Source organism: Molothrus aeneus, chromosome 1 (assembly GCF_037042795.1).
Source record: "Molothrus aeneus isolate 106 chromosome 1, BPBGC_Maene_1.0, whole genome shotgun sequence".
NCBI lineage: Eukaryota > Metazoa > Chordata > Aves > Passeriformes > Icteridae > Molothrus > Molothrus aeneus.
In genome coordinates this window covers 110128485-110146572 of record NC_089646.1, presented here as the reverse complement: position 1 = coordinate 110146572, position 18088 = coordinate 110128485, and the positions used below count along the sequence as shown (strand labels likewise).

The 18088-nt window shown below is 38.4% G+C and overlaps 1 protein-coding gene across 4 annotated transcripts in view; it reads left to right on the top strand.

The window, feature by feature from the left end:
- The window catches only part of NOL4 (nucleolar protein 4), a 187841-nt gene that overhangs the window by 151744 nt on the left and 18009 nt on the right, over positions 1-18088 (top strand). For all 4 annotated transcript variants that reach the window (XM_066562826.1, XM_066562834.1, XM_066562816.1 and 1 more), the window contains one exon: positions 849-962. In XM_066562826.1, the coding sequence (XP_066418923.1) occupies positions 849-962 (114 nt within the window). The remainder of the gene's footprint in view (positions 1-848; positions 963-18088) is intronic.

The window sequence follows — 18088 nt, the reverse complement described above, 5'->3', positions numbered from 1 at the left end:
GGGAAAAAAAGCTGTGTAAATATTCTCCCTAATGAAATGGTAGGCAAGATCATACTGTTGTTCATAATCAACAATGATGCTAAAAAGATTCTATCACTCCCTTTTTTGGGGGGATTCACTGCACCTTTAACCTTAAATGTGTAAATGCTATAAAATTAGTAATGACAGGTTTTGAATCAGAAAAATGAACCGTATCTAGTTGAACAACAAAATATCTGGAGTGTTGGAAGGCTGGCATTATCCAAAGAAAAACAGATTTTTTTTTTTAAGTCGTTTTAATCACATCAGTCATGTTGCAGCAAGGAATGCAAATATTCATATACTACAGATTGAGGCTGCTCTGAAATGTTCTGACAATCTGTTAGGTTTTGAGTGATGTTTCAACCCTATCACTTGGGTTTTTTTGTTTTGTTTGGTTTTGTTTTTTGGGTTTTTCTTCTTTTTTTTTTATGACTATAAAAAAACACTACTCATCTCTGTCACATGCTGCACAGGATAAAAAGCCTTTCAGTTTTCTTAACAAGAATCAGACGGCCAGGGTGCTGCTGGAACACAGAGAATATGCCACTGTCTGTTCAAAGTACAGCTTAATGAGCCAGACTAAACACAGTGGACAATAGAGCTGTGGGGGGAAAGGGCTTCTCGTGGATCTGTGGATCAGCTGCAGCTTTAACATCTAACTAGTTTCATTTTTCATCTTTGCAAGTTCCATTTCCCTGTTTTGTTGGTATAAACTGCATTTCAATGAGCGGACTTTCCTGCCTAGGTGATGGTATGGTGTGCTTTGAACAAGGATGTCGTGGATTACGCTGGGAATAATTCCTGTGTTTCCTTTTTCTCTTCCATAGTCACGACCTATTCCCTCACACCTTACTTCAGCAGTTGCAGAGAGTATCCTGGCTTCCGCCTGTGAGAGTGAAAGCAGAAATGCTGCAAAAAGGATGCGCTTGGATAGACAGCAGGTACTGTGCTCTTTGGGGGTCTGCCACATCCATATTTATCAATGCACTGGACTCATTTACATAGGGTGCCATGCAGAAGGGTGGTGCAGTGCCTTGTATGCTTCTTGCTAGCAAGGTTAATTAAAATACAAAAGCTGTAGGTTTTTTTTAATGAATACACAAGCATGTCTTTGTCTATATTTACATAAGCTGTGTCAGGGTGTCTAATATATTTGTAATGTCCAGCTGGATAAAGCTGTATATTTACTTTTTGGTGGCTGTAGATTTTCAGAGCATTATGTGTAATCCCTGTGCTAGAATTAAAAAGAACTGAACATAGAGTGGATATAATGTGCATAAATAACAGACATGGTGCATGTGTCCATGAATCAGTATATTTATTTGTGCACATATTCTCTTTGAAAAAGTGTACGCATTTTAAAGAGAAGGTGAAATGTTCTTACTGACTGAAAATAGCTATTTGCCTGAAACAGAGAAGTTGCAATGCTGTATAGCAAAATGCTGTCAATTAACTTATTAGTGAGTTTTTAAAGCTCATATGTTTTTTTCTTGTGTGATTGTTCACCTTTTGTTCTGCATGTTACAATTTTATTACCTTTAATTTTCTGGAAATTGCATGGTTTTTTTCAGTTTTTAAAAATCTAACTGGTAGTTCATTCCAGGCTTTGATTATTTACTCACTCCACAGATAGAGTGAATGTCTAACATTCATATTACAAAGAGTATTATGCTTTATTTCTCTTCATGATTGTAACAAAGTAAAAATCTTAGTGATATCTCATGTGTTCCAAAATGTGCTTCTGTCATAGCAGATGAATTTTTATTTTGTGGATTAGAACATTTTTTAAAAGAACATTTTCCTTTTATGCATAGTCCATTGAGTTCTTTCAGGTCATGCCCTAACTGTATAAAGGATTACTACGGCTATATTTATACAATGGTTAGTTTAGGATCTGAGAGTGAATGTTGCTATTTCTTTTTGCTGTTATATTTTTTGCTAGTATTTTCATTATTGTGCTACATTTGCCTTAAGATTTACAAATCACATGAGATGTCAAAGCACTGTAATACTAAATATAATTTAGTTTACAAGCAGTGCTCATTCATATTGTGCAGGTTTTATATTCTCTCATTTTCTCTCTGATTTTTCAGTAATAATAAAAAGAAAAGCTACAAAGTCAATGTGCTCTTAGCCCAAGGGGAACTAGAAATTACTTGCACAAACATCAGTTACTTTCATTGTACAAAATACTGGCTCAATCCCTTGGTCCAGCCAGGGTGAGGCAGAGTTTAAGTGATTTGAGTGAGAATCCCATAATGCTCCTCAGGGAGCCAGAGACCTGTTGAAACAAAAATCAATATTTAAATGGTAGTCAGAACTAAAAAAAAACCCATATTAATAGGATTTTTTTTCTTTTATTTGTAATATTACTATCACACAAGGACTTGATAACCTCTTTGTGGGGAGAGGCATATCTTTACTTTTCATTACAGAATTAAAAATCTGTAAGAAAATCTCTCAACTGATTGCCTTAATTGCAACTGTGATGTCAAAGCAGCAAAGCTGCCTATGAACAATGGATGTTGGGTTCTGCTTCCTCCACCTCTTCCCCCTTTTTGCCAGTGAGTTCTGGAACACAGTGGAATTGCAAATAGCACCAGCAATTTCATTCAGCAAGCAGTAAATTATCTGAGCTGGTGTAACTTTGGTGCTTGCAAAACTACTTGCGAATTCAGGACAGATATGCTGAGTAGAGATGCTGAACATGCTGGGAAAAAAATATGGCAGTGTGTGTTAGGTAGCTTCATAAAATTTAGTAAGAAATTTAACCTTCAGGGTGGAATAGATAAGTCATTAGAGAAGTAGAAAACCTTGGGTTTAGCCCCAGTTCCATTGAAATTTAATTATTTATTCTGAGGATGGGAAATTAATGAAGTAGACAGAGAGCACAGCATTCCAGAATATTTCTGAGTGTGGTATTTAATGGACAATAGTGTGCTCAGTTCATCTGCTGAGATGAGAACTAGATCTGTATCCTCATATGCAGACAGTGTGACTAATAGGTAAAAGGGTTCTATTTTGCTTGTCTTCCTATTTTTTTCTTCTTAAGTTACTATTAAATTTCCTTCACTTTTCTTACATATATCTAAAATGTTATATTTTCATTAGATTTTTTTCTTAAACAGAGGAAGATTGGAAAAGTTCAGTTCATCGTGTTGTTTTGTCACTCTGTAGCTCTTAAAAAAAAAGTGCCTTGTTTTCAGACAGGCTTTGAGGGTGCCAGTGAAAACTTGGGAGGGAGAAAGGGGAAATAAGATAAATAAGATTTTGATGATGAAAATTACCACTTCAAAAATGATATAAAGAGATTTTCAATTTGAAGACAAGCATTAGACAGTCCTGGAAAGTAGATTGTCAAGAGGATCTGGCAAGGGCACTCATTCAGCACTTCCCCTCAGAGCTGAATGGACATTGCATTAAGGCTGCTTTATTCTTGCATACAGTACAGTGAAATTCTGCCTTTTGTGTTCCAGACAGGTGATGTGCCTCAAAGTGAGATGTGGCTCTCAGTGCCATGGTCTAATTGATGTGGTGATGTTCTTGTGATAGGTTGGACTTACGATGTCAGAAGTCTCTTCCAACCTAATTGACTCTGTGGTTCTGTAATTGTGTAGTTTGTATCCCCACCACCACTTTTTTTAGAATATTACCCATAAATCATGAATTAATTAAGAACACAGTGAGTGTTATGCCCATTCCTGAAGCTAAGGTAAAACCTTGCAGCCTCCTGAACTCCTTTTCTTGTCTTGTTTATTCCCTTTCCTTTTCTTCTTCAGTTTTCCTTCTCTCCCTGACACAACACAGGTCTTCAGCAAGAAGTTCTGAGTATCTTGAATGTATGTCCCTTATGGAAGTCTCTATTTATTAAAATGACATGAATTCCCAAATTCTTTTTTTTTTTGCGTACAGTGTTAATTTTAGCACTGTTTTAATGAAAAACCATCTAAATTATTGCTCAGCAGAAAGAAGCAGCTTAAAATTCAAAACTAGGGATGTTTGAAGACCTCATTTCTTTTTAACAGATAGCGTAGGCCATGCTCATGAGTATTTTCTGTTTCTTTCACAAGTGTTAAATGTGAAGGACTGGCTTTATATACCTACAATCCCATGCTCCCATTTGTTTTCTCTTCAGAAGAAACCTCTCCTTGTGTGTGTGTGTCTCTACACACACAAATACTTCATCTTATGGATTACTTTCCAGAAGTCTTTCTAATAGCTGCAATGATCTGGGGACAGTGTTAAGAGTGATAAAGTTGAGACTGAATAAGGAAGGAACCATTCTTCAACCTGTGTCTTAAGTTCCACCTATACGATCTTTGTATTTCCTAACTCAAGGCTGAAAATTTCTGCCAGCAAAAATCCAATCTTAAAAATAAGCCAATGAAATCTAGTTTCACTGGCATCACTGACTTATTTTCAACATTGCTTTTTTTTCATGCCAGGAATTTATTTCTTAATGGGAAAATAAATGCTTTCTTGTCTTTCAGGAAACTAGTAATTTCCCAATACTGCAACAATAATTTCCCAACTGCAACAATAAAAGCATTGTCGGTTTGTGAGACTTCTCTTTAAAAAGCATCAATGTATTTACTAGGCTGTGGTAGCTCAGACTGCAATGCTTTGGCTGTCTGACTGTGTTAGATGTTACTCAAGTGCTCTCTTAAGCTCCAGTGCATTTTCATTATCTTGAGATCAAGCACTGTTTGGTTGGCCAGAAGCTTTAGTGTTGAGAAGTTTTATATTTGATACCTGTTATCCAACTGAAGAGTCCTGTCACTTCCACCTTTAAATTCTTCCCAATACCAAAAATAATTTATTCTGTGGCACAATTTTTATAGATTTATATGTTGAAATTGTCAAGGTTTAATGGTAGTACTGCTGAACAGTGAAATGCTTGTGACACTGGACTAAATTTGGCTGATCTTTTGTAGTCCAGATCAGGAAGATGGCACAGAGGCAATGAAGAGCTTTTGTGTCTCATTATAAATCACCTCTGTTGAGTCTGGATACTGGAAAAGAGTAACTCTTTTGAATTTTAAAGACATTTTGATCACAGTTGATGAAAAATGCAGAAACAATAATTGAATCAACCTTACATGATTTGCTTCAGCTAGAGATAGAAGAGGCATTATCTGAATCCTTAAGGTTTTCTGTGCTACTTTGGATATTCTCATGGGATAATCCTTCAAGATCCTTATTATATCTCTAGCAATATTTGGTATGAAGCAGTTGCATTAAGTGGAGGCTCTGAACTACAATGAACAAGGGAGTCACGAAACAAAATAAGTAGAGCTAAAATACAGCCCTTTTCACTTGTATTCATTGCATATAGTGAACAATATAACCATTCTTCTTTTGCCACTTTACAAACCAAATTGTGTCTTGGTTGGGCAAAAGAAGAATGGCTAAATAAATATAAAAATCTGGGAAAAGCCATCCTGTCATTATGTCCTGGGCACTGAGCAGAGGGGCAGGATGCGTGCTTTATGCACTCCAGAGACCTTGGTCATGTGGCTCAATTTCTTGTTGATCACAAAAATTGAAGTTTTATTCTAAAACCTGAACCATTGTCAGTCTCTTCTTCTTCCAAACAGATAAGTGTGCGCTGTACTTTTTGTAAAACCCCAACATGAAAGTGTGGAGCAGGACTGGGCTGTGGGACTTTGGAGAAAGTGAAGGTGGGTTAGTGCTGCTACTGTTCCATCTGAAAATAAGGAAAAACCCCAAAAACCAATTAAAAGTCTTCAAGGAAAGATGTAAGAGTAAATAGTAATTTATATACATTATGCAAGAGCACCTGCCTCCCTATTTTCCCTAAAGAAGATGAACTAGATGGAATCTATCTGTGGAAAACCACGTAAGAATGGTAGTAGGAAGAAATGCCTTCCCCTTCATTTGGACACAAGTGGTTTTTTGTAACAGCTGCATTTTGTTGTTTTTTTGTTTAGAAGTTATACTTTTTGCATGCTGTCATGTGGCAAAATTTATGAATGAGCATTTTTCTCTAATTGAAATAAGTAGTTTTTGGCAATCAAGACAAAATGTCAGCACTTGGGAATGAGGAGGGAGGATGAATATAGGAAAGCAGGAAAAGAACTGAATCACAGAGTAATATGACTGTAGAAGTATATGAACCTTTTTATGGACGTGTCATGTATAGTTAGCCAGATAATTTAGAAAATTGATGTTGCTTCATTCACAACATGGTGATTTGTACCAGTTAGGAATCTGGACCTTTGAGAATATATTGTTATTTTTGCAGATAGAATAGTGGTCACATATGACTGCAAAGCCAGTGGCCTGGATGCTCTCCTGGATTCAATCCATGTCATTTTAGCCATTTGACTCCACTTCAGTGACTAATGTCATGGAAAAGCTGCAATGGCATGCACAGTTTTTTGATCAACCAAAGGAGGGAGCTACATACACTTCTTTCATCCTTATGCCCCATGTAATTAGACATGCAATGTGTGATTCTATTGCAGATACACAGCAAATGACAAGTTGAGCCCAAAACAAACTTAAGCTCAGAGGAAAATGAAAGTTATTGTTACCTTACATATTTCCCATCCTAAAAAAGGCATTTCTCAGTCAGGGCTGGTGCTCTTTAAAATAGTAGTCTCTTCACAGAGTGCTTGTCTGTAAATATTTTATAGACTCTATATGATAAGAAAAAGTTATTCTGCATTTAATTTTTTAAAAAAAATATGAGTTTAAAAGGTTCACTTTCATTCCAGAGACTACATGAAAATAGCAGTAGTCAGACAACTTTATAGTCTGATAAAGGTGTTGTCCTCACAATACAACTCACTTGATGTGCTAGCCTCAGTTAAAAAAAAGTCTTTGTTTATTTGAGCTTTTCAAGTTGACAAGGGCAAGTCTATGTTCACAGAATGTTATGCACTATGATGCTATGAAACAGTTCTTTGTGATAAACACTGAATGCATTTTTTAAAAAAATCTCTCATTGAGATGACAGCTGTATTTTTTTTTCTATGCTGTGACTTGTAACCAGACAAATTAAATATCAGTAATCATTGTGGTGGAGGAAGAGATAATTTAATGATCCTAAACTTCATGAGGAGCAGCTGAGGTTACTTGTTCAGCCTGGAAGAGGAGACTGAGGGGAGACCTCACTGCAGTTACAACTTCCCTACAAGAGCAAGAGCAGGGTCAGGCACTGATTTCTTCTCTGTGGTGATCAGTGGCAGGACCAGAGGGAATGGCCTGAAGTTGTGTCACAGGAGGTTTAGGTTGGAAAGTAGAAAAAAGTTCTTCACCCAGAGGGTGTTTGGGCACTGGAACAGGCTCCCCAGGGAAGTGGTCACAGCACCAAAGAAGTGTTTGGACAATGCTCTCAGGCACATGGTGAGACTCTTGGACTCTTAGACAGTGTGCAGGACCAGGAGTTGAACTCCATGATCCTGATGGGTTCCTTGCAACTCAGCTTATTCTGTGATTTTGTGGTAAGTTTGCAAATAGGCACTTCAAACACATCCTTCTCATCTGTTTTTGTTTTGGGGGATAAAAGCAAGGAAAATCTAAAGTTTTCAGTGAATAGGCTGTTAAGGATATTGTAACATTCTGTCATTTTAACATTATTGTTTTTATCTGTTAGAGGAGTAGGAATAGGTGGCTATTAGGTTTCTGACAAATGAATTTTGGCCTAGACACATATGCTGGGAGCTGACCTAGCATTTGACTCTGGATAGTTGTCATAGCAGCAACCTGAATAGAGCAGATTGGTACAAGTGCTGGTTGCAGAACTGGATACAGGTTCTGTGCTAATGCAATACAACTGAATATTAATAAAAGTGCACATGTACTGCCACTAGGAAATCACTGCTACAGTGTATCCTTCTGTTTATAGCTAATTCCTAATTTTTTTAAAAAATTGAGGTTTGTGAGGAGATGTTACTGATCTGCCTCCATACAATTTCTGGTGCTGTTTTGCTGCATGTTATAGGGGCTTGACATAAAGAAAGACTCTTCAAGCACTGTTTTATTAACAAAGTAACATCTGGCTACTGCAGACCAGGAGCAGTTTGTGTTTTGATTAAGAAGAAAGGAAATTACTGGTGGACAAATTACAAGTAATTGTGAAACTGCTTTGGTAGAAATGAATTAGAAATCTAAATTGCAGTGAGGGCATGGACCTCTAATGTAAGATCACTGTATCTGGCTTTCAGCAGTGACTGGTGAGAGGCTTTTAAACCTTCATATTTGGAGGACAGAAACAATTTTGCAATTAATTCCCAGCTTCTAAATCTTGACACTGAGGAGTTTTTTCATGTATTACCCTTCAGAGAGCAAAAAAGAAGGAAGAAAGATATACGTTTGTGTCCCTGATTGTGTGTTCCCAATCAATACAGCTCCCAGGAGGAAGGAAAAAATTGTATGGTTTTAAAATGTTCTTTATAATCTGTTATTTATATTGTATAATGACAATATAGGGCAGTGTATTGTGTGGGGCAGATTTGGACAGCACTGGTCACAGAAAAGGGAGTTATGTAAAAAAATCTCATCTCCCAGCTGATGCTGGAGGATGCCCTGTGGAGGCAGTGCTGCTGTGGCAGAAAGCTGCAAATGCAGAGGGAGCACAAAGAAGTGGTTTTGTGTCAGGGTGATGGAGTCCTTGTCACAGCTATTCAGTATGCAGGAAGAGCACATCAACTGTACATCCTTGTAAAAGGTGAAGGAGAAAGCATCAGGAGTCCCCTTGCTTTTGGGTTTCACAGAGCCTAATTTGCTCTGGAGGATGGAAGAAAAAAGACACTTGATCCAAGTGGCAGCTGTGCAGAGGAATAGGGCCATGTCCTACCTCTGCTGTGTATTTACGTAAGACCTGAGAAATTCCAGCTCAAAGTGAATTTTGCTTCAGAATGGGAGGTTTCTGGAGTCTTAGAAAAGAGCAAAAGGAAGCAGATGGTTCACTTAACATAAAGCAAACAAATAGAAATCGGAATCCCAAAATCCACAAGAGGCAAATGTCACTTAACTTGCAAAGAGCTCAACGCCTCTTACACTACAGAAGATTTATTAGTAATAGCCTTTTTGTGCTCAGACATCTCTTTGTGATTTGGCATTTAATAGGGATGAACATGACTTCTGTACTTCAGTACTTTATCCTTTTTTATCTGCATTCAAAATGATCACTAAGATGACTGTAATGCCCTTGGATACCCATGCTCCAGTTTGCACTTCAGGCCTTGTTCACTTCCATCATTTCCCCACCTAGAGATTATTTTACTTCTAGGTTGGTCTTTGGTTTGTTTTTGTGGTTCCAAATGATATGCCTTAACCACTGAGGCAAAAAATGTTGTGCAGGCACCGTTTAGCTGCATGTGGATTATTGTCAGGAGATCAAATTATGTACAAGTATGGGGAAGCTTAGCTTCCTACCCAGAATGCACTGGCCATATTGTCAAGGGGAAGAAAATAAGTGGTATGCATTGTAATTTTAAATCCTGCTGCCTTTCAAGTCAGTGGCAAAATTCCTGGTTTCAGCAGTGCTGGATAGGGCTCTGTCATTAGCAGATGCAGCTGGAGAGGATGCCAAGTATCACAGGGCTGCCCCCCTCCCTCCACACTCCAGACCAACCTACATTAAATTTGCTACATGCAATGGAAAGGAATAATGTGAAAGGCATGCAATTGCAAATAATTTCATGCCTTGGATTTTCAGTGAGGCCCTAAGGTGAAGAGCTAATTTTTCACCTCAACACAGAGATCATTAAATTAGAAAATGCTGTATTTTTCCAGGCTCTTTGTGCTGAGTCTTCAAGCTGCTGATTTCAGAGTATACTTTAAAGCACCCTGAGCTGCAATAAGATCTTGAATGTGAAGTAAAATTGATGTCAATGTAAGTTTTCTGTTCTGGAGGTTGATAAAGCTGAAGGCTCAAAAATGGAATATTGTGTTGTTTCTTGGACAGGAACTTTTAAGCAATCTTATCTCCCTTCCTACCATGGGTGGAATGAAAATGAGCAGGGATGGGAACAGCTTTCTTCCAGGTGTCTTTAACTTCCTCCTTATGTCAAGGAGGCAGAAAAGGAAAGGCCAGTGGACATGTAGGTATGAGAGTTCTCTATTCAGGTCTGAAGAGGGAGGGCTTAGAGTCAGGACTTCTGTTCTTCCTGCTCCAGCCTTAAAAGCCAGGAATAGAGAATCTTTTTACCTATCCCTTCTTTTCAGATGGCAAGAAGATATTAAACGTGAAGCATTTTCTTGCCTGTCAGATGTCTCTATCACAGACACAAATATGTATTTTTTTCCTGTGTTTAGCTAATGTCTTCATTGCACACACCCACCTGCCCACAGCACTGGCAGGGAATAATGTTTCTGGTGAGTAAATCCCCATTATCATGCAGAGTTTGGGCCACTTTAATGACATCAACGCAAAGCCAGTGTGCATGAGCAAAACCTTATTTTTCAAGAGAGGCAAATTCTGGTTTTGGTTATTGAATTAGCTAGATTTAGTAGGTTTTAGAGAGACATAAATTAATCCTAAATTCCAAACATCAGTTGCACAATGGATTCAGAAATGTTCCTCAATTAGAAAATGCAGTTCTGCCCACAGAAAATACATGTACAAGTGAATGCACAGACTGCTTATGTTTGGTAGCAGGAACATGTTTGTGATTCAACAACTGGCTTGATGTCGTAAACTAAATTTAGAAACATATTTTTCTAAGAAAAAAATTAAACCTATAATAAGCTGTGGGAGCAGGAGCTGAATGTAGTGCCTGAGAGCAGCACCAGCTGCTGAAGAGGCTAGGCACAGGACAAGGCAGCCAAGCAGGCTGTGGCCAGCAGCCCAGGCATTGTGCCAAAAGAATTCTCCCCTGAAATGAGAATATTTGGTGAACAGATTTGCACTGCAGTACACATATTTCATGCTTGTTACTCATGGTATTTCATATTAAGCTTCAGTTTTACTGTCTCCATTAATAAAGCAAATCAGAAAGTGCATCCTCCAAAGGCCAAAGTTAATTTCTTTGTTTCTTCCAATGGCATATGCTACTTTGGTTTGATGATTATGGAGCCAAAAGGCCATGCCCCAAACCTCACTTCTTATTTACTTAATCTTTTAAAATACAGAAGCCTCGCAGTGCTGAAGTTAAAGGATTATAAAGTTCTATAAAAAAAATTAGAGCAAGTCTTCTTCAGTAGCAAAATATTCTCTTTCTACAAAATAGTTGAAGACAGGGTATGGAGGTCAGGTTTTTTTGGCTTTTTTTAATACCATTTCTTTTTAAAATATTTTTTTTTAACTGTAAAAGTTAAGTTTTGCCTCAGACAGTGTTCATTAACAGACACCCTGCATTGAATTAATAGAAAGAATTTTGTTTTCCACAAACGTGCTGTTAAGGTTTTAATGCAGATTTGAAATAAAATAATTAGCATTCAGGTTATTCAAACACAGGGTAAAATATCTTTAAAATATCTGAACCTACCTTTGAAAAGAAGAACCAATCATTAAGTGAGTACAAAAAAGCAATTGCTTACTAACAGACAAGAAAACTGGGGCTTGTTGGTGTTTTGTTTTTTTTTTCCAGAAGATCTATAACTTTGACTATAATTTACCTGTGGAAGCAAAATGTTGGAATCTGCAGCAGGTTTAGTTTTCTTCCTTTCCAAACTGGAACACACAGACATTTTTAATTAGTTGAAAATGAGGAAGTTAATTCAACATTGACCTCAAATGCTTCATGTCTAGGCCGTCATCTGTTTCTAAATGAAGAAGAATTTAATTTGGGATCTAATATAGAGTGCTTTGGTCCATTCCTCCTGACAGACACTCCATGATGTGTAATAATAAAAGGAAGTCTGGAGCAGAAGAGAAATAGGAAGAATCACTCAAAATCCAAATCGTACCCCATAGTTTTCCATAGAGCCTTTTTCAGTGGTTGCATCTCAATATCCCAGATCTGGCAGGAGAATGGAAAACTGTTTTGTGTTAACAAAATAGGCTGGCAGTGGTGGGAGTGATACTAGTTGTAGTGCAGTAGATGAAGAGACCTATAGTGGGAGGTTTAATTATGGTGACCGTGATGATATTGTAGTAATAAATCTGCAAAGCTGGCACAAGCATTGCTCCAGCACTCCCACACACTGTTCCTTGTGTGCTTCCTAAACATTTGATTCATAAGTTTAAAGATTTTCTCTGTTGGTGCTCTGGTGCCACAGTCCTTCTGCACTGAATGGAGTAATGCTGATCTATCCCAGCTGAAAATGTTGCCCATCACAGTCACTGGAAAATGGTGTTTTGGCAAGGGGGAAAGAAACTCCTGCAGGAGTACCTTACTGAGATAATTTCTTTCCCAGCGTACACATAGGCATGAAAAGTACTGAGTAAAATGCTTGATTGTTATCATAAAAGTGGAGTTGCCTGAGGCATAGCAAGGCTTGTTCTGAATGAGAGGATTACACTCTCAAAGGAAAGGAGGAATTCCTCTTGCTTTGCATATTTCTGGTTCAGGAGTAAGTACTGCTATGCCTTTGTCATCACACATCAGTTCCAGTAATACATTGATTCATTCACCACCATTACCTGCAGGCAAAACCACTCTTGGGATGGCAAAAGAGGACATTGTTTCCTTGCAGTTAATGTTGTTTCTCTTTTGGAAGAAAACTCAGATATTCAGACTCCTCCGTTAGTACTGCCTGTCAACAAAGAAGCAGCAAAAATGATCAGCTATGATCTTCTGCAAGGTGCTGGCCTCTGCAAAGAAATTGGCTTTGAGAGGGTTTATGTAGCAAGATGAGAATAAACAATGACATAACCTCTACTTCATTTCCCCTGAATTTTTACCTTTATTTTCTTCAGATTTTTAGCTACTCTAATTCTGGCAGGAATTTTTAGCTACTCTAATCCTAGGCCCTGCAGTTCATTATGCAGTGCTTCACTTTTGGGATCCGGCATGTACCAAATGAAGTCTCTTAGGAAAGAGCAGGTTTAGCAAACCTGGGCCCATAGTCCTGTGTCCTGAGTGACCTTAGGCTGAGAGCTCTGTGCAGGTGACAGAGGGAAGGAAAAGATCCTTTCATATTCTCCCCTCAGAAGCTGAAGAAGTTGGGGTAGTCTTCCAAGGGAAACTTCCTTTCCTTTAATGGGAAATGGGGGCTGGGAATGGGTGGGGAGGTGTAAATGGAGGAGGTGGGGATTCTCAAGGTTGACTACTTAAAAACAAAGCCTCAATCAATGTCATAAGGTCCAAGGCAAGGCTGCACTGTTCTTTGGGTCAAAGTCTGCCTTTGTTTTCTGCCTGTCCTAAGAGGAAGAAATTCTGTATGAGGCCTGGGCCCTAACAATCCTCTTCCCTCTGCTGGTATAACAGGGAGGAAAAAATTTCCACCTGCCCTCTTTCCTGTTGTCCTCCTCTGCAAGGCAGAAAATGGTGGCTGAAGACTCTTCTGCTCTTCACATGACACCTTTGTCTGCTTTCTCCAAAGGAAATGTCATGTGTATTTTGTGAAATATACTATCACCCACAGAAGTTTTGCCAAAACTCAAAGGTATTGTCACAATTCCCATATTCAACCAGGCCCATTCCAGTCTTTTACATGTCTGAAGCTGCTTGTAACCTGGTGCCAGCCATTGTTGGACATGTGATTTAAATTTGCACAGAGGAAGTCCCTGCTGTGCACACACTGGGGTGCACTGTGCAGTCTTGCACTGGGCATCTGTCTTGTATATTGAGACAACTTTCAATTAGTAGTGGTGGAATACCACCACTATAGCTATCTAAATGGTTTCATATATTAAAATTCTCTGGAAAAAGAAAGAGCATGACCAGTATAGCTTATGGAATAGGTTATGAATGGTGATATGAAAGTTATGGTGGTGCAACCTAAGAAAAGAACAGCAGGAGTTATAGAGAAAATTAACTTGCAAGGACACTTTCTACCATTAGTCCACCTAAAATGATATTGCTCCATTGAATCATAAAGCTTTTTAATATTCCTTTATTCCTGATGGGAAAAAAGCCACGCCAAGGAGAGCACATTCAAAAACCAACTATCTAGAACCTCACTAAAGATTAGGCCCTTATCTTAAGGGCCACAGGAAAAGATAAATGCTGTCCCTTTCCATCTGGGCGGAGAAATACAATCCTTTAGTAGAACACAGTTTCTCTTTCCCCAGGGACCGAGCATCCCAGTTAACTAAACTGTAGGAGTAGCTCATCCATGTGTCCATGCTCAACCAGCAGCACTGGTGACCTCTGAAAGCTCCTGTTGCACTTCTGCTACCACAGTGGAAAATGAACTGAAAAGCTGACAGACTGTGAACAGTGAGCTGTCTGCTTAAGTACTGCTCCAGCAAAAGTGGTTCTCCAAGCTCCTTGCAACAGCCACACAATACCTCTTCTCAAAGGATGTTTGCTGTACTGCAAGTGATGTGGCAGTGGTGAAAAAACAAGACTCAAATGCTGCAATGTGAAAACATAAACCTTTTATTTAAGGTTAACATACCCATTCCAGTTTATAGATGATGTGTCATTCTATCAGAAATGCAGCAGTCTGGGGTTCATTTATCTCTCTTCTACACAATAGCACCTTTTTATTTTGATCTTCTTTTTCCATGCCAGTCTTATGCTTTCATTTCTCGTTGAGTACTGGCTGATGTCATTTTTGATGCCTGGTGACAACACTGATGATGACAGTTCATTTCGGAGTTAATAATCGGAGAGCAAAAGGAACCTATGCCTTTCTAATCTGAAACTGAAGCATGGCTTTCTTTTCTTGGCTCTATATCCTGTGTCAGGAGGACAATTTGGAGATCTTTGAAGTGCTGGCAGCTAACTTAACATTTTGATAGGCACTCTTCAAGTTTCCACATCACTGTTGGTATTTCAGGCAGTTTAGATGCCTAACTGGACTCTGTGCTACACTCAATTTAACTCAATTAGACTGTATCAATATTTCACCACCATCTAAAAAATTCTAGTTACATTTTTTTATCAGAAGTATGAAAAAAAAAATTATACTGGACTTCAAAGCAAAATCATCATTAGTACTTAGACTCAGGCAGTGACATGTTCATTATGGTTGCCTCGGCAGGCTAGGAGCACTTTTTCATGTAATCTCAGGTTTTCAGGCCAGAAAATTCTACTCTGAGACTGATGTGCTCTCCACGTAATGATGAGATGATAGACTCACAGCTAAAGCATGAGTGTTCAGCTTGGCTGGAATAGCCAGCTCCAACTGAGCTACAAATTGAGTAGTATGTCACACAAGAATGAGCTTTCTCATTTTTTATACATACTCGATTTAAGTAAGTAAAAGTGAAAAAAATAATGCAGAGAGAGTGGCAGAGAAAAACATAGTCTAGATCTGATAACAAAGGATGGAGAGCAATTTAGCAATCCCCAGCTGCTCCTTACAGGAGGAGAAATAGTGTGCAAACCCAAGAACAGCAATTATGTCCCACTTGATTTTACTGCTAAGTCCACTCCTGAATTATCAAAACATTTCCCAGTCTAAGGAATATCTGGCATGAGTTCTGTGGTATTGTTTGAACTTTACTTCATGTTTTATTTTAGTCAGCTTGCTCAAATTTGCATTAAGTACTTCGGGATAAAATCTCAGTGGTCTTTCTGCTGGCTGCAAGTAGACCTCATCCATAAATCTAGTGCCTTTTCCTGCAATGCTGTTTTGGAGGATAACTAAACTTAAAGGGGAAGGAATCTGTCTAAAGATGCAATTTTTTTGTTATATCTATCTGTACTGATGGTTTTGGACACCAGGTTATGGGACTGTCAATAGATGCATCATTTTAAGGAATACTGTGAATAGCCTGGGAGGTGGAGAAATACCCGTGGAGAGATATTATGTGACAAATATAAATATAAATATATGTTTAAGTCTTGAAAGGTTATTAGAGAAGAACTCTTCCCCTTAAATAAAATATTGCTGTGTTATATTTTAAGTATTTTTTTAAAGAGACTGTAAGATTCTAGCACTTATTTTTCAGGTTTCAGCTGTGGGTCTGGTACAGCAAGTTGAAATTTCAAGTAGATGTTCATTTTCTATTAATAATCCCTCAACATAAGGACTGGAAATTTTGTATAACTTTATTCAAAATAGTTTGGAGGTAAGAAGACATGATGCCACATGGCAAACAGGTCACAAGGGTTAACATTTCTATGTGCAAATCCAGAGGCTGTAGCAAATGCTTTGCTTTTCTTACTGTGAATACTGAAACTCTGCTGACTTAATTGAAAATTTGGCTTTTGTTCATTCCACTGTAAGAGGAATAAGGCTTTCTGGGGAAGGTAGTATCTTTTCTTAGATAAGCTTTTGGCCTCACATTGCCTCCATGCTGAGCTTACAGCTCTAAGAGCACATCCTACAATATTAAAAGGAGTCCTTTTACAGGACTATAAATATTCAGTACTTCAGATGTGAAGGTCAGCCAATGCAAAGGACTACTGTGTAGCTTCACTTGGATTTCAAGCTTAGGAAATTATGTAGGTCTTTGAAACTATGAATTATGTAGGTATATTTTCTTTTTGTTCAAGCCTCACTAGTCTTGAACAGGCTTTATTTACTGTAGTTTATTTAGCAGTAATCCCAACACAAACCTTAGCAACTGGAGAGGGGAGAAAGAATGTGCAATGGAAACCAAAACTGAAGTGAAATCCATCATTTGCAGAAATACCATTTTCACTATTGCTAAGCACACTGAGTCAACAGCCTTACTGCAGAATTAAGGGAAAATTTGGCCTACTGTGATATGCCAAAGTAATGTTTAGCTGTCCAGGCTTCCAGGATATTAGTTATAAAATTAAAAGCTGGGTTAAACACTAGAGAGTTACTTTAATGTAATTAAAGCTAATAAAAGATCCAGTATTCTGTCAGAACAATGTGTGTCATCCAAGCAGTTGGTAGAATCATCACTTATTAAGATTGCCTGACATTTCCCATTACAATACTAGGTGTGCAGTTCAATGATAACTTCATGACCTTCAGCCCACAGGGATTACATTTACTCTTCTCTATGTCTTCCATCTGTTGAACCCTTTCAGAGATAATTACAGCCATTTTCAAGAACGAGAAAAAATTTATCCTGTAAGGGTAGTTTGATCCTAAAGTATATTTACCATTGCTTAAAAAAAATAAAAGGAGGCTCTGTGTTTGCTCTTGACAACATGATGTCATTTATACCAAGGATATAACACTGGATACACATGTTTACACAATCAAAGTATTTTATTTGCTAAATTCTGATCTCAGTGCAAAAGGAGGGGAAAAGTGTTGGGGCTGCAGCCTGGTGAGGGTTGACAGGAGCAGTGAAAGCAAGGGACAAAGGGAAAGTGACATTATGAGGACTTGAGCGAGATGAGGCTGGCAGTGTGATGGAAACTGGCCAGGTGGATTAGAGAACTAGTGGTGAAAGAGGATCAGATACTACTAATGAGAAATAATGTGAGTTGAAACCAGGAGCTGCTCTGGCTAATTATGGAACCTGGCTTTGCTCCCTGTGGGACAAGATTTTGGGGATTAGGATACTTATAGGAGTCTGAGCATAGAGAGAAAATCTTAAATGGAACCATCAGTGAGTGTAACACTGATTAAATACAAACAGGGAAACAAAAGGCCTTGAGTTGTTGAAGCTGCTCAGGTACCTGGAATCAAGAGACTTGTTTAGAAAAGAGAGATTAGGATTTGCTAGGCAAGAAGATTGAAACTGAGATGAAGGGTAGAAGACAAGACTGGAGAAGCAAAATCCTCAGGGATTTTGCAAAGGCAGAGCACAAAGTGTTCACAATCTGGTCCTGGCAACAGCAGATTGGTGTCTAAGAAGGGGCCAGATTCTGGGCCCTTCAGTGGGAGCCAGGTTTCATGTGGTTTATCCTCCCTGAAGTACCTTGCTCCATGCAGATGGTGATGGCTGCTTACCCTGGCAGCTGCTTCTCCATGCAAAAGCTGAGATGGGCAGAGAATTCCCAGCCCCACAATTCTCTGTGCATATAGCAGGGTATATATATGCACAATCCTCTGTGCATATAGCAGGGTGTCTCGTGATATAACTTCTGAGTTTCTTCCCAGTTAAAAACTT